This window comes from Eublepharis macularius, chromosome 2 (assembly GCF_028583425.1).
Source record: "Eublepharis macularius isolate TG4126 chromosome 2, MPM_Emac_v1.0, whole genome shotgun sequence".
Taxonomy (NCBI): Eukaryota; Metazoa; Chordata; class Lepidosauria; order Squamata; family Eublepharidae; genus Eublepharis; species Eublepharis macularius.
This window is the reverse complement of record NC_072791.1, coordinates 127,403,974-127,421,687: the sequence shown is the minus strand read 5'-3', so window position 1 is coordinate 127,421,687 and position 17,714 is coordinate 127,403,974. Positions and strand designations below refer to the sequence as shown.

The 17,714-nt window shown below is 41.8% G+C and overlaps 1 protein-coding gene across 1 annotated transcript in view; it reads left to right on the top strand.

The window, feature by feature from the left end:
* Window positions 1-17,714, top strand: part of SOX6 (SRY-box transcription factor 6) — a 572,111-nt gene that overhangs the window by 359,131 nt on the left and 195,266 nt on the right. The window contains exon 7 of the mRNA XM_054970704.1: window positions 5,552-5,675. Coding sequence (XP_054826679.1) covers window positions 5,552-5,675 — 124 coding nt within the window. The remainder of the gene's footprint in view (window positions 1-5,551; window positions 5,676-17,714) is intronic.

Below are 17,714 nucleotides of genomic sequence, written 5' to 3'. Positions count from 1 at the left end.
ACCATACACTAATTCACACCTCAAATTCCAATAGGACTATAATCAAATAAGATTTACATTATTTGAAAAGTTGTTCAGTAAATTAGAAAATACAAACAATAGTTGTCTTTGGACCAGTATTTTACAGCACTTCACATAGTTGTGATTCTGTACTTTCACAACAGGCAGGAAACGAGAGGATCATTTAGTTTTCAATACATTTCCAATCATGTTTAAAAAAAGTTAAATCTTCATGAAAGAGAAAATGAGTCCCCTTGAGTGTCACTCTGTCTGCACATTAGCACATAGCAAGGTCTTTGCCAAGTTGCTCTCTGACTGACTGCTGCAGATGCTCTTTCTCAAGTATTCAGAGTCAGATCTTTAGTGCAAGTCTTCAGGGAGAAACAATAGCACCTGTTCCTCACAAGATATCAGGCCAGTTAGTCCATTCATGTATCTTTAATGAAGCTCTAGGGCAGATGGCAAAAATAAAAAGCCATCACATCAAGTTAGCAGAGGAGACAAAATTAAATAGATGGTATAACAATGCATTGCTTTTATTAATAGGGAAACCAAGTTTTACGTTTTTCTCTGGCATCTACTTGGTGTCAGAAGTATTATTGTACTTTGTAATAGTTAATCATGGAACTGTCTAGAGATGATCCAGTCACGGACTTGATCCTGAGTGGTGTGCAATACATAAACTTGTTGAACCTGCTATACTTCTTTGAGAATGTTGACAAGCAAGTGGGTAGCTGTAATCTTATAGACATCATGGAATAATGTAATGGAGTCTTTTATGTACTATTAACTTCTTTCTGAAAAGGAAGCAGAAGATAGGAATAACATCTCACAACAGGACAGTAAGCAGAGGGGTCTCAAAGGATCAGTGTTAGATTTGGTACTATTTAATTTATTCATAAATTATCTAAGTTCAGGGATGAATCATAAAAATGTTGCTCAAATGCTCCAATTCCTAACTTTACACAAACCCTAATCAGGCCTGAACTCAGGGCAAAAAGAAATTTTAAGGTCATGATGGGCAGCTCAATGAAAATGTCTACTCAGTGAATGGAGGTGGTAAAAAAAGGATGAATTCTTTAGTAGGGATTATCGGGAAAGAATCTGAAAATAGAATGGTGACTTGTTATATCATTGTATAGATCTATAGTGTGGATACTTTTGTAATACTGTCTTGTTCTATAAAATGCTTCTCAAAAAGGAAGAGATGCAGAAAAGGACACCCTAAATTATCAAGGTGTTGAAACACTTTCTCTGTGAGGAAAAGAATGAAGAATTTGGGATTTATGAGATGTTACAGAGGTTTATAAAATTATGCATGATGTGGAGAAATCCAATGGAGAGAATTTTTTCGCACACTCCTAAAATACCAGGAATCAGAGTCCCAGTAGAAATTTATAGATGGTATATTCAGGAGTAATGATGTGAGTTGGGTCCCCATTGTGAAAGAAAGGATAAATGAATAAATAAATAAATAACTTGTTCACATTTCAGCTAACTTGTGTCTTGCAACAGGACCTAGTTTGGCCCCCACTGAGCTGGCAGCCAAAAGCTTGAGGCCGGGGGCTGCCTTTGCTGCCGCAGAGGATGAGCAGCAGCATCCCTCCAGCCTCGCAGGGTCACATGGGTGGGGGTGGGGCTAAGTGCTTTAAAGGCCAGCCCTGCCCCCTGTATCAGCACTTGCCACCTTGTTCTCGGCCCACTTGCCTGCCCTGTAGCACTGCAGGTTTAGACCGGTTGCCTTTTGGGGGGGCCAGGTGGACTTTTTTTTTTCTTTTTTCCCTGATTGGCCCTGGGAAGAAAGTTTTTTGCCTACCTTGTACTGCTTGCTGGAGCTGTGGCTATTTGGCTATGGTGGTACTGATATAGGCCATCACTGGCAGGATTTAGTTGGGGGGATGAGAGCGAGACAGTGAGTACCCTGGCACATCCCCATTGGTGGGAATATTAGGGGCCTGTCAGGATCGGCTGGCATGCTTTACGGTGGCCAGTTGAGAAGGAAGGCTGCCTGGTGGGATCCCCTGGACAAGTCCTTCCCTCATGCTCCACGGTGGGGGTGCTTGAAGCTTTAAGGGGGAAACCATCCACCAGGCTGGCCAGATCCCAGCCATACATTTGGATGGCTCACATCTGGGGCAGTGGGTCTCACCCAGACAGGTCAAGGCGGGGTCCAGGAGTGACCTCAGGGCTTGACTTGTACTGCTGGTTAGACCCTTGTCAGATTTTAGGTGTTGCAATTAATATTGTTGCCAAAATAAACAGTGGCCCTTTATTACCCAAGCCTTGTGTCTGCCTCTTTATTCCGACTGAGGGAGCAATAACAGCTGTTAATTTATGTGCCTTTAAGAGGGGATTAGAGAAATCCATGAAGAAGATGTCCATCCATGATTAGTAGCCATGATGACTGAGTGGAACCTCAATATTCAGAGATACACAGAGGACTTCATCTGAATTTCTGTTCCTGAGGAGCAGCAGCAGGCTTTGGCCTTTGTGCCAGTGCTGTGGTCTTCCATGACATCCGGTCAGCTGCTGTGGGGAAAAGGATGCTGTCCTAGATAGAACATTATTCTGATTCAGCAGGGCTCTAATTTTGTTTTTTTCTTTCATTCATTTATTTAGAATATTTGTCAAAGTGGTGTACAGGTTGCAGTCAAATAATTCCAATAATGCAGTATTACCTGTTGAGGGAGAGAGCTCCACCATCTGGGGCAGTGGTCGAAAAACATTGTCCCAGTTCTCAACTAACCTAACCTCAGCTCATACTGGTTCCCATAGGAAAGCACAATTCTAAGAACCTGGATAGTTTGACATAGGTGTTTGCAGTGTTTTAGATACTGGGCCCAAGATGTTAGAGTCTTAAAGTACAAAACTAGCTCCTAAAATTGATCCCAGTAGCAGACTGGAAGCCACTGATTTTATGGGCTCATCCTAGAACATCCCATTAAGGACCCTTGTAGCCATGTTTTGTATCAACTGAGGTTTCAGAGTTGTCTTCAAGGGCCACTTGTGAAAGTAATTAATCTGGATGTTATCGAGTGACTGAGGGAAAGTGACTTTTCTCCAAGAGGAATAACTGCAGCAGGTGAACCAATCTTGTTTGATGGAAGGTACTCCAGACAACTTGCTCGTCCAAAGGCACTGTGTGTTAAAAAGTCTTTTCTTATTTCACATCATGGGTCACTTGAAGATGTAGATTTTGTATTATGTCTTCCATAATATTGACTTCTACCATACAGTAGTAATAAACTACATATATCAGAAGGACAAGCTTTATTCACTTTTATAAATGGCCACTGCCTAGGGTTGCCAGGCACCCTCAACCTCCCAGCGGGGGGGATTGGGGCCTGGTGCTCACCTTTCTGGGGGGTGCGGGTGCGTGCGCGCTAAGTACGCATGCGCTCCCGCAAGTGTGATGATGTCAATTCTGGGAAGTGATGTCATCAATTGTCCCCCCCTCCGAGCATGCCTACGCTCCGCAGGGGCTTGGATTGGGGCTGCTGCGGAGGGCAGGAGCACTCTGTTCCTCCGCAGCAGCCCAAAACGGGCCCAATCCACACCAAAATGGGCTCGTTTCAGGCCCATTTTGGTGCTGATTGGGCCCGTTTTCAGCTGCTGTGAAGTGCAGGAGCACTCTTGCCCTCTGCAGCGACCCAAAATGGGCCTGATCCATGCCAAAACAGGCTCATTTCGGGCCTGTTTTGGTGTGGATTGGGCCCGTTTTGAGCTGCTGTGGAGCGCAGGAGTGCTCCTGCCCTCCGCAGCACTGAAAACAGCCCCATTTGGGCGTGTATCAGGCCCGTTTTGAGCTTCTGCAGAGTGCAGGAGCGCTCCCACGTGCCACAGTGGCCCCAACCTGGGCCAAACTCGGCCGATCCAGGCGGCTGCTGTGCACGGGAGCGCACAGCACCACAGGGGAGCACGCACAGAAGGTGCGCACCCCCCTCACCGGCCAGGTAAGTGAGGGTGGGGTGTGAGGGGTGGGGCTGGGGATTCCTCACCCCCACCGGGTGTATGGTATCCCTACCACTGCCTTAGTCTTCATATCTAGTGTGCCTTTTCATCAGAATTATTTTGTCTTTGGCTTCTTTACACTATTTTGAGCTATTCTAATCTGACTGTTAACTGCTTGGATTGAGGAGTGGTCTGTGATTCAGTATGTTCCCTGAAAATATTCCAAGTGATTGTAGAACACATTTTGTTCAGTTCCAGCTAAATGCTGGGGGAGGGGGTGCCTTAGCCATTAGAACATGTCATTGTGTTTGCTTCTTGTTTACTCACACAGCCAGTAGGAATGATCATCATGCCACAAACTCAGCCATGTTGTACAAAGTCAATACAGGACACATGGGGATCTACTTCAATTTAACCACATTATGCGTGTTGCTAACGTAGATAACCAGGCTTAGTCAGCTAAAATGAAAGAAATGGCTGTTCAAAGCTAGTTTCTTTCACGCCCCAGTGCTATGGCAGTAATTGCACAAAGACCTTTTTATTATAAGTTGATTTTCTTGAGAAATGGATTCTGAAAAATACTGTAAAGTGTTTATATTTTGCTTGACCTTTATTAACCTACATCTTAGGGCTTTTCCCCCAGAGAAGATTTGTTGGTAAATTAGCTCATATAAGCACACACACACAGTAGCCTTTCTGGACTGCATCAGGGGTTGGAAGAGGAACGTGGATATGACAAGAAAATGTGGTACTATTTAAACAGTGTCATAGGTCAACATATGGATTTTTACCAGCCAAACAACTTTTTTAAAGAAATCAAAGCCAAAAAAGTGCCTGAATTTCAGTTTTTACTTTTAAATAGTATTTGGTACCACTACTTTATTACAGAAGAGACTGAAATTATTTTCCTGGTTATGAAATATTAAAGCTATTTTTAATGCTCCTTAGCTTTGATTCTAAAATGCTTTTTAAAAAATCCATTTAATGTTGAAAGGAATTCAGTATAGTGGGACTTATTCTGTTATGTTCTCTAAAGATCACCCCATAATTGCTAGGCTAAAGTGGCCATGCATAAAACTGTAAAATGATCTAGACAGACAATGCACTTTTATATTATGGGAAGGCATGTATGGCATGAGATCTGTTAGGTTTTCTTTAAAAGGATACTTAAGATAGTGTGTTAATAGTTTGAAGATACTGAATTGTTTGGAGTTTATACTAACACCACAACAGTTGTAACATTAAAATGTTCAAAATATAAGAAAAGTTGTATATGGTCATACTGTAATATTTGAAGACATATGAAAGCACATGCAGAAAAATATTGAACTATGCAACTGAAAAGCTGCCTTTAGTTACATAGTACACTGCTATCAAAGAATTAAACCAAATAAAATAGAACCAAGAACAGCTGAATAAGACTGTTGTACCTTTGACTCTGAAGAAAAGAAATGTTAGCATGGGTTTTGATATGATATGAAATTGCAAGAATTATGGTAAGAAGGAGGTTTGTTGGGACTCTGAACACTATCAGAGCTGAAGAGATATCTTGTCGAGACAAATGTGTGCAATTTCTGATCAAAGACTGTCTTCTGTTTAGCAGGTTCAGGGTCACATGCCTCCGCTCATGATCCCAATTTTTCCACACGACCAGCGGACATTGGCAGCGGCTGCTGCAGCCCAGCAGGGTTTTCTTTTCCCCCCAGGAATAACTTATAAACCAGGTAAGTTGACAGGGATGTGAAGCTATTGAACATGTTAAGATAATAGTCATGATGACTTCTCTTGTGATCTGTCTACTATGGATAGTGAATGATATACAAACAGTTTAGCTAGGGGAAAGAAAACGTGTGCCTTTTTGCACTTCTAGATGAAAATTTCTTCTAGAGAGATGCCCAGGAAATTGGTTATCCTGGACCATATTTATTTTATTTCTGTGTACTACAAAATCATTTCCTTTGAATTTATTGACCCGCTTCCTTTCCAATTTGCATGTTAGAGTAGCTTGGTTCTTTATAGGAAGTTTACATATATCTCTTTTTCGGCCTTTTATCATCAGCATGGACACACACTAGTCTTTTGTGCAAGCCTTCTTACTCATAATTAGAGATAAAAGTGAAGGTAGGCATGATTTAATTTGTGTGTTTTGTTTGATTGCCATCTAAATAACAGAGGTTTCAGCAGTTCAGCTGCAATCATCAATTTGAGCTTGTAGCAGGTCATGCAACTTTGCAGGGAGATGTGTTTGGAGATGATTTAACGAATGTTATGATTTCTTTCTTTATCCCTTTGAGTTTACTGGGCTCCTAGGGAATTCAATTAGGGATATAATGGTTTGAAGCTACTTTCTGAGCCTCCTTGTGAACAGGGTTTTAAATGTTTAAAGCCACATTAGCAAAGGAATTCAGGTTATGAAGACATTTAAGTAAATAAAAGGGCAACCTTATTTTTATTTGTGTATTCTTTGTAAACCAAAACCTCAGCCCAGAAGCAGCATCTTTATTTTACTCATTAGTCCCCTGTAATGAATATTAAACAAAAAAATTGTTACAGCATTTGGATGTTAAATGTAAAAAATTCAAAAGTAACAGTTGGAACTGGATGCTGCTGTTAATAGAAATTTTGCAGTGGTTTTCAGAAAGAGGTGGGATTAGTTTAGAAATAAAACCGTATGTTTTTGAATGTAAACTGCACATTAAATGTAATCCAAGTTAAATATAAACTCGTTTTCAAGTAAATTTAGTCAGTGTGCCAAATAAATGGCAGAAATTATTTCCATTTGTTCCATTTTGCTGTATTTAGTTACTTTTTATGAAACTGCATTTGTGGAATATGTTTTTTAGCAATGACAAATATGGTTTAGTTTAAGAAGGTCAAATTTAGATCTGACAGCCTGGGATCCAGTCTCTACTCAAGCAATAACCCACTAGGTATCTTGGGTTTGTTTTTCCCTCTACAAACAATTGCAAAATGAGGACTAATCTACTTTGGATAGATAAAATAAGCTAACAATTGCCCTTTATGAAATATATAATTATATAAATTGACAGGATGTTTAAGCTATGCAACCCCTGTGAGCTGTACAGATGATGAGATTGCCTAGGCCTGGCACAAGCCCAATAGGAGAAATGCTTAAAGGAGCAAAGCCAGCAGGCAACCAGAGCTTATCCCAGCTCACAGCTATGATCACCAGATGGGTGGTAATAGAGGTGAAGCTGATGGCTGCCCAATCTAGCTTTGGTCAAGGCCCCACACATAGGGCCAAATGCCTGGCAACAAGAACCAGTGATGGACTGTGCTCTAGGCTGGTGTGGTTGGGAGTGGGGACTGTATATCTATACTACAGTGAAAGGCCAACAACCATAAAATATCAGTAGCCAGCCCCGCTCTGGTGAGGAAACCAGAGCAAGAAGGGCCAATTGGGCATAAGGCCAGCAGAAGGAATAAAACCCAACCAATGAAAGCCAAGGAGGACTGTTTCCCTGCAGTTCATGGTGCTCAGAAGCGGGGCTGAAGATAAGAGGAAGAGACCAAAGGTTTGGCTAACAATCTGAAGTTACCTAAGAAGCAGCACTGAGAGTATTGTTGCCCATCCCATGCAAGCAGCTTTTAAAGGGGTTCTTATAAGGGACTTCTGAATGAGGTTCCACACAAACCCTTGCTTGTAGGTAACATCTCCACATTTGAAGTACTGTTTTCACTTGTATATAACTCTTAAGAGCAGATAGCAATGGTAATGACAACCAGGATGTGCAGTAGTTACAGCGCTGAACTAGAATCTGGGAGACCTAGGTCTGAATCCCTGCTTTTCCATGGAAGCTTGCTGGGTGACCTTGGACCAGCCACATATTACCTCCCAGGGTTGTTGTGAGGCTAAAACAGAGGAAAGGAGAACCATGTAAGCCACTTTGGGTTCCCATTGGAGAGAAAGATGGTGTAAAAATGAATGAATGAATGAATGAATGAATGAATGAATGAATGAATGAATGAATGAATGAATGAATGAATGAATGAATGAATGAATGAATGAATGATGTGGAAAGCAAACTGTGACTTTTCTGTCTTGAATATCCAAACATAATATAAGGGAGGATGTAGTTTTAGTTTTCTCACACATATCAAAGCGGCAAATATTAGCACTTTTGTTTTATCTAAAGCAGAGGTGATCTAGCAAATCATTGAACATATGTACATATGTACATATGTATTGTTGCAGAATACTTTTGGTTTCAGTAGTATAATTTTACATGCATAAAATACCAGGTTCAGTGGTTCAGTCCTATGGCATTGATCTCAGTCTCAAGATTTTGCCTGAGACCTCAGATAGTTCTGCTAGATGGAGTGTACAATACAGGATAAGATTCACAGATATCAATTCATGCTTCTATGCTTTGGTCAAATTAGTTTGGCAAATTTTTGGCATGCTTTAGTATGAGCTCAATATAACCTGCTCCAAGATGTGCCCATGCACCTGTTGGCTAGGACTGTTGCCAAATATCACATTTATAGGCTGTTTTCACATGTCTTTAAAATAGCGTGATACTCATGGAAAGCTGCCTCCTCGCGTGATTTTTGACACTATCTGTTTACAAATTGGAGGCCGGCAGCCATGAAAGTGCCATCATCACGGATGGCATCAAAAATTGCACAAGGAAGCCAGCAGCCTTCCATGAGTATTGTGCTATTTTAATGTTGCATGAAAATGGCCATAGTTGAGCAAAGATTTTAAACATTTTAAAAGTTCATTTACCTCCTATCATTCTAGCAGAGATAGACTGGCTATTTAACTTACAGGGGAAATTCCCAGTTAGCCACTGCCTTAGAAGACTGCTGATGGTCAGGAAGAAGCAGAGCTAAGCCCCAGCAAGTCTGCACAAGCCTTAGGAACTTCTGGCTTCATACTAGACATGGGCACGAAAGGAGAAAAAAATGAACACCCTGTTTGTCGTTCGTTGCCATCCATGAACAATGAACAACGAACATGGATGAACATGAACTGTTCCCGAACATGTTCGCTGTTCATTGTTCGTGGAGACCAGAATCACCCCCCAACCCCCCCCCCCACTTAGCCCCCTTTCCCAGCTGATAATTTAAAGGGCCCTGTCCTGACAAAAACAGCAGTGTCTGCTGGCAGCTAGTTTGAGTGTTTACCAACTGACCTTCCCAATGTCCAATACCCACCAAATTTGCAGGGGACATAGTCCTCACTGTCCTCTGAAGACCCCCCCCCCCAAGTTTCAGAGAGATTGCACCCCGAGAAAGGCATGATACTCGCGTCTCCCCCTTGGCTGTCATTTTCTCTCCACAGTGGCAAAAATGGGACTCTCTGCTGGAAGTACTTTGAAGGGTTAAAGCCAGAAGGAAAGCCAGAAGGAGTTCAGATAGAGTTCAGTCCCTTCCTGCCTCCGGTTGCCAAGGGGATTGATTGCAGCAGATGCTAGACTGTCTGGCTTGATGAACAGCTGATGAAGGCAATGAACGAGGCTTGCAACAACCACTTGTTTGTTTAGAATGGGGCCTCATGAACAGCTTGTTCGTGAACAGACGAATGCCCATTCGTGTTTTTTTTCCCATTCGTAATACTGTTCGTGCCCATGTCTACTTCAGACCTCTCATCAGCCATGGCAGTTGGTGTCAGAACTACAATTGTCTTTTTCTACATTGCTTCCAATTTGGAGGATGATACAATAAGTGAGCTAATATCCATGACTGGCCCCAGTGAGATGAGTGGCCCTGCAGTGCTGGATTGTCACACGGCAACTGCTTTTAGTTTGGCTTGCTCTTGGGCTGTTTTCACTTCCCAGTCTATTTCTGCATTGTAGGATCCCTTGTGTGTTTCTTACAAATCTTTGTTCTTTCTGCAATGTGGGAAGGATCCTTCCTAATGTGGGTACAGTGTCCACATGTGGAGTAATCCCTGTAGCGCTAAAGAAAGACATATTTCTCTCCTCCCCCCCCCCTGCCACTCACTGCCCCCAGGGTCCTAGGCAGCCCTCCATGGCATTACATTTTCCTGTCTAAACCTGTCTTTGCATTATGACTTACTTGATCTCCAAGAACTCATACACATTTGTTTCAGTTAAAAACAACTAGTGAATTGTGATAGCAAATACCAATCATGCTAGTGATAACAGTTTTGTTAAAATAGCTACTATACTTCTCAACATTGTGTAATATAATTTTCTAGTATAGTAAGTACTAATTGAGAAATCATAGATCATCTAATTATTTGTATAGTGATTCCTATTTGTATTTATAGCCTATACTGGATTAATTAAAACTTTAAAGTTCATTTTCGTTCTTCTGTGCAGTCTCACATGGGATTGTGCATGTGCAGGCCTGCCGACTGAAGAAGTTTTTTATCGTTTCCATAAAGCTCCACTAGGGGGGCCACTTCTCCCACTCATGTCTCAGCCCGTTTTCTCACCTAAATGGTCATGTGACTATGTGGGAGGAGCAACCCCTTCCCTCAGTTCTCTCTTAGCCACCATGATGAGAAGAACCTCGCTCAAGAGCTCCATTAATTTTTAACATCGAACGTTTTGTTTGAAGAGAGAATTAATAAATTTTGGATTATCTTCACTCATCCTTACATCTTGTGTGTTTTGAGGAGGTTTTTAACTGGCTAGTTTGATTTTCACGCATTATAACTGCTGCTCCTCAGATTACCTCAGACTGCATTGCTTCATGAGATACGCTAGCTATAGTACTAAGATGGCCTACATCAAGGAATAATTCCAACCGGCTCTTTTCCTCTGGCAGCTGTATCAACTGCCGCGGTGAAGCATCTAAATAATCCAGCAAGCTACAGCCCCAGGCAGTGAAACTGTCTGCCACTAACGGGCATCCAGGAAGCTTTGGCCCCCAGGCAGTTAAGTCATCTGTTGCTGACAGGCATTCAGGAAGCTCCAACCTCAGATCTCTGCCACTAGGAGGCTTTCAAGGAGCTATGACCCCCAGGTGGTTAAGTCATCTGGCACTAAAGGGCATCCACCAGGCTCCGATACTCTGGCAGTGAGTTGCCTGCCGTGAAGAAGTGCCCATCTTGGGCTGGATCAGTGAAGTAGGAGCTAAGGGTGAAAAGTACTGTGCTCCAAAACCTCTTTTGGATCTGAGACTTTCTTGGAGTTGAAATCCTTTGGATCGAAGATTTTTCTTGGAATCCGGGTTCTTCAGATCCAAGACCTTCCTAGTATCTGAGACTTACTTTGGATCCAAGACCTTTCCTTTGGATCCAAGATTTTTCTTGGACTTGAGACCCTTTGGCTCCAAGAACTTCCTTGGATCCGAGAAATCCTCAGACACATGATATCCTCAGAACCAAGGCTTTTTCAAAACTAGAAAAAAGATGCTCTCACTCTGATGCAAAGCTCATCGGAGCCAATGATCAGCTACAGGTGCTAAGGTTGAGGGGGTTGGCTTCATTCAATCTGAGAGAGGGAACTGCAGACGGAGATTCAATTTCCATCACAGCCTTCCTATCCACGAAATCATGCTGAACTACGAGTGATAGTTAATGGCTGGAACTCCATCTTGGGTGGAATGCCTGCACTGTCACCACTGGTTACAGAATTAATACATCAAAATTACCACCCGATATTATACTCTACCCCCCCCCCCATGGTGAGGGCTGAGAACTTGGACTGGGCAAAAGCCAGTATTCTGCCCCATTTTATTAAAATCTGTGCATTGCTAAATATTAAACCATTATGGATGGCTGCTTTCCACATTTCAGGGAGAAGCTTTCATCTGATATCACTGACCTCCCGGTGTAAAATTCTGTAGTCCCCCTGTTACTAAGTGGAAGCTATAATGCTGTCTATGCAGCAGATGAATACAGTTGGGCATGCTGTAGCTGCCAGGAGTAGGGCAGAAATGACATTTTTGGGGCATTACTCCTGACTTAGATTCCTGGGGGGACCCCCCCATAACTAAATTTGGAGTAGAGGACTCTGTTTGGGGATGCTTCCCTTCTTTCTCACTCAGATGAGTGGAATTCTCAGTAGAAAAGAACTCTCTTGGGGTCACTAACACAACTGATGAGTGTTACAGCATCCCTCCAGTTTACCACCATTACCCCAGGTGGGAAGAAGTGTTCTGTATAGTCCAGAAATCTTCACAGCAGTTACAATCACAAAGATCCTAAGGTTCTACTTAATGATTTGACAATGTATTCTCTGAATGTGATCAGTGACATTTGTTTTCAGGTCTTAGCCATAATGGACAATGACCACAATTTAAAGTTAACTAAGAAGAAGGAAAAGGAAAAAGTCTATTACTTGCTGCAGCTGCAAATAATTCCTCATTAGTATTAGAGAAAGAAAATTGGTTCCTCAAGGTAAATGGACCATTCAAGGAACTCCAATTATGTTTTCTTCCTCACATTTGTATTAGTATATAAGAAAATGTAGATGTTTTTAGCCTATACCAAATTTCAGACAACTCGCTGTACTTAAAAGTATTTAGGATAGAATGGTCACATTCTCCTCCTTAAAGGTTAATTGCTGGGTAGCTACCCTGGACTTTGGGAAAGATCATTCCCATATATCTGTCGGGGCTGTTTACAGTCATTAGTTGTGATTCAAATATCGAGATGGGATATTTGAATCACATACACATTGTTTTCTAACAATGTCTTTTTTTACTGGATCTAAACATTGGGCTCATTGCCGCACAATTTTTGGAATCAATTGATGACTGATGTTGTGATACTTGTGGTATATTAGAACTAGAGTTGGTGATGTTGGGGAAAGATCACAGTGGGAGCCTACCCAGAGTTTCATCCTCAGTGGTGCAACGTTGGACTCCGTGAGTACCAAGATCATCCTGCTCTGGGGACAGGACTCAGACAAGTGACTCAAAATCATCTGGAGCACACAGGGATTGCTGAGATGGACGTTGACTACCACATTGATGGTACCCCTTACCATGTTAAATATGTAAATTTGCACCAGTGGTTTCTGAAAAAAATTCAGGTCATTCCTCACATTTCTCTATCCATAAATTTGTCCATCCTGAGACAAATCCTCAGGACCCTTGAAAGGTGATGGCCAGACCGTTAGTTTGTTCAGGGATATACCTTTTGATATGAGACAGTGTGATATGTGTCTGCCCTTGGCCATGTGTATGCCCACATGTTATGGCTCATATGTGGCTGCCGATTGTTTATTTAAGTGGCCTATACATAGAAGGCACCTGAACTATTTTAATGATTGTTTTAAATTACCTCTGATTTTATAGTTTTTTATGATTAACTTATTGTATTGTATGCATGCTGTGAGCTGCCCTGAGCCCATTTGTGGGGAGGGTGGGGTATAAATAAAATCAAATAAATAAATGCTATTCTGACAACTGATGCTTCGTTTCAGAACTGGAGTACACTTTGTGATGTTAATATTATATGGGAATGAATGGTCTGACACTGAAAGGACGTTACATATTTATGTACTAGAATTCAGAGCCATATGTTATGCTCTTGGTTTGACATAGATTGATGTTGGGGCAAAAATATTCAAGCCTGAACAAGCAACAACATGGTGATTGTTACCACAATAAGTGAGAACACACAGTGTTGCTAATCCTTGGGTAGAGACTAGAGTCTTCTGCAGTTGGGCAATTCCTGATAGAATTGCCATGCACAGTGTCTAGACAACACCAGACCAAAGGGGTTGAACACCATTTTGAGTTTTACTCATATATTGTCAACAATATCAACTTGCAGCCAGTATTCCTACAGCAGATAGTTCTGGATGTGAACAAGTTTACAACTAGTGTTAATGCCAAGGCAGGAGTGCTATTGTTCTATAACAGAGATCAATCCCCTCTCTTTGGAGACATGTTCCTACAGATATGAACAGGTTGCCTATTCTATGCATCCCATTAATTTTTCCTTAGCAGGCAGACTAGTTTGCATATTAGAGGGGACAATTCAAACTGTATCCCTTTTTTTGCCCAGGCAAATTGGGTCCTTGAGTACTTGCCTGTTACATTCATAGGTACAGGTTATTTCCTCTGATACCGGGCAGGAGTCAACTGGGAACACTGTTTCCTCACCATTTGAGTTTCATGCAATTGTCAGCATGATACAATCGATCCATTCTATGGTCATCTTCATACAAGTACCTCTGAATGTTGAGACTTTCCACTTGGATGTTTTATGGGTCCAAATGGAAATTTTCTTTCTGGGTAGATGTAGACTAAGGGCTCTATGGCTGAGAGTTGTCTTTTATTCTTTATATTTGAGTATCTATACACCCTGAATTCAGAAGGTTTTTCACTACCCTGACTCTTAATGTTCACCTATCTACCTTAGACTCTGTTCATACTCAGACTAAAGGCAAGCCTGTGACCTCTCATCCTAGTCCCACCAGTTCCTCAAAGGGATGCTCAAGCTTTATTTTCCAAGGCCACAATTGGTCCCTTATTGGTCCCTGTCCTTGGTACTGTTGCACCTTATGTTGGCATCCTCCAAGTCCCTAGCCACTCGCACGTTGGACCTTCTGCCATTGTGGGTGAATGGCTTTGTGATATTACTATAATTAGGACTGAACCACCCTTTGGGGACAAAATTTGGCTAAGTGTCAGGAACATGGGACTGTCCTGTGTCCAGAGAACACTTCCTACCAAGGTTTCTTGTTCTCTTTTGACTTGTTTCAGGAGATCACCCTGTCTGCATTTTCCAAAACCCACAATACTGGACACATTGTTTTCTATGAGAGGTACCTTTATTTCACATTTGTAAGTCAGTGACCATCATCAAGTGCCTGCAGTGAGTGTTGCATTTTAGGCATCAATTTCACACAGCATGTGGCAGTTTTGCACTCATTTTTTGAAAAAAAGGAATCTGCAAGATAGCTACCCGGTCATTGTCATACAACTTTGTTTGACATGATGCTGTAGGGCTTCACGTCACATAGGACGTGATGACAATTAGAGCAATATTGTAGTCTTTGTTTTTATTTTAGAAAAAGAAGAAAAGAAAAGAATGAAAAGAAAGAAAGAAAGAAAGAAAAAGGGAGAGTAAATACTATGTAATTTTAAGTCGTTGCACGTTCTTATATCTTTATTGGCATATCTCCCATTTGCCTGTACATTTGTAAACGTTTTAATACGAAGTTTATTACATATAATGATTAAGTGTAATGTTAGAAAATAATGATTTGGAGAGATTCATCCCACCTCCTTGTGAGTGTGTAGCTTGGTAATCTCCCATGTAGGACTGCACAGAAGAACGAAGATGAAAACAAGGTTGCATTTACCTGTAACTATAGTTCATTGAGTTCTGTGCAGGCACACATACCTCCCTCCTGTCCTGCTGTGAACTCTCTAGGAATGTCCAGTGTGAGATCATGGCAACTCAGGAGACTGAGGGAAAGGGTAGCTCCTCCCACATAGTCATGTGACCATTTAGGTGAGGAAATGGGCTGAGATGTGACTGGGAGAAGCGGCCCCCTAGTGGAGCTTTATGGAAGCGATAAAAAACTTCTCCGGTTGGCAGGCCTGCGTGTGTGTAGCCCATGTGTGCCTGCACAGAAGAATTCGATGAACAATAGTTACTGGTAAGTTCAATCTTGTTTTCTGGTTGACTGAAATTGATATTTTGTGTTCTAACCCCATACATTTGACAGTTCTCTAAAGATATACTGCTACAGAAGTTGCCCTTTTAAAAATGAGTTCTATGCAGTAGTATTATAAAACAAACATTATCTCACATGGACTGAACAGTCACTGTTAGCACATGCTAAACTTTTCCACTTGATTGTTAATTCAGTGAAGCAGGGTGGTAATGTTATTGAGCAGGAAAGACAAGACATTGTGGAGTGTAATGGTTGTGTTACAGGTTTAATATTCTCCTATTTCATGACATAATTTAATAGCCATAGTCAAGTCACTGTCCTCAGCATAGCATATGGGCAAAGCTAGGCCTCTTTGTATTAAAAGTGTTGCTTAGCACAGCTAGTTGGTTTCCTGTGTTCTCTTAATGGAAATTGTAAAGAAAGTGTCTCAGTTCCAAGGAGCTGAGAGCATAGCAGTTGAACTGGAGACTATAGCAACATCAATGACAACAACCAAGCATGAAGTAACATACCATTGATGGCCCCATTCCAGCCATACATGAAAGCAGGCAAACAATGCACACCTTCCCACCTACATACAGAAAACACCTGTAGGGAAGAGTTTGCTGTGATCAACAGGAGCCCTGGAATGAATATCCTCCCAGGAGCACCACAGATGCCTCTCTTGCAACCACATTCCCTTTTACTAGGTATGTAGAAAGGGAAGAAAATATGGTAATCCTGACCAAATCACCAAGGTGCCTCTACAACTCACTTGGCAAAAGCAACCCCAATAAAATCCAGGTCCTGGGGACAGTAGTTAAGGAGAGGCTTTTGAAAGGCAAGGGTGATGCAGCAACAAAAGAACATGCAACTTCACATTTGCAGAAGGCACTACTGTCCTCACCACAATAGCTCCTTGGGCTATTGCCTGGAGATCTCCGGCCACCACCTGTGGGAAAGATAAGTCTAGGTTCTCTAAGGCAAGAAGGCAAAGGTCACATTTTGTCCAACAGCAAGATGATCAGTTGCAAAACAGAATTAAGAGGTGGATTTAGAACCCATCCTACATATGCTCTGGAGCAGGCCTCTAATCACATAGTCAACTGGATATACAAGAAAAAAAGACATCAAATGGGGCCTTTAGAATTCTTCAGTGGCCCTGATATTGAAATGGATATATACCAGAAGAAGGAAGATTGTGGAGAAATGCATTGTGTTGAAAAATGCATGGGCATATCCAATGTTCTTAACTGAAGCCCACATCTATTTATTTAAAACTGTTCTATACTACCTTTCCACCCAATTCAGCATCCCCAAAAGACAGTGAACATTAAAACACTTGAGGCATTAAAATAATTTAAAATATATATACAAGTAAAACATAATATAAACATAAAGCATATATAAACACAAACCCCCATAACAACAGGGAAGAGGGCTAATAAAATTTAGTGGAGGAATGCCAAATGAAGCAAAAAAGTTTCACCCACTGGTTCAAGACAATATAGAAGAAGACAACACTAGAGTGATATGATCCCTAGGACCCACTCCTGTCAGCATTCTGGCTACAGTATTTTGTACCAACTGTAGCTTCTAGATAGAAATCAAGGACAGTCCTACAAAGAGCACATTGCAGTAATCTAGAATATTACCAGGGCATGCACCACAGTACCAAAATCTTTTCTGCCCAGGAAGAAGAGTTGCCAGCTTCCAGGTGGTGCCTGGAGATCTCCCAGAAGTAAACTGATCTTCAGGCCATAGAGATCAGTTTCCTTGGAGAAAATGGCTGATTTGGAAGGTGGACTCTATGGCATTATACCTTACTGAGTCTCCTCTCTTCTTCAAGCCCCACACTCCACTCCCAAAATATCCAGGAATTTCCTAACCTAGAGCTGGCAACCCTACCAGGAAGGGCCACAGCTGGTTCACTAGCCAAAGCTGATAAAAGGTTCCAGTGGCTATCACTGCTACCTGTCAATCCAGCAGGAGGCCTGTCCTGCAGCACCCTTAAGCTACAAAGCTGTACCATTGGGGGAGTGCATCCCCATCCAGAACAGGCGACATTCTTGTTCCTGGTTCAGACCTTGCCCCCACCAGTAGCAGGTCTGTTTTGTGAGGATTAAGATTCAGCTTGTTCACATGGGGCTAGTTTCAAGACAGCCTGGGAAGGAGTTACAGACATACCTGAAATTCATTATCATATAA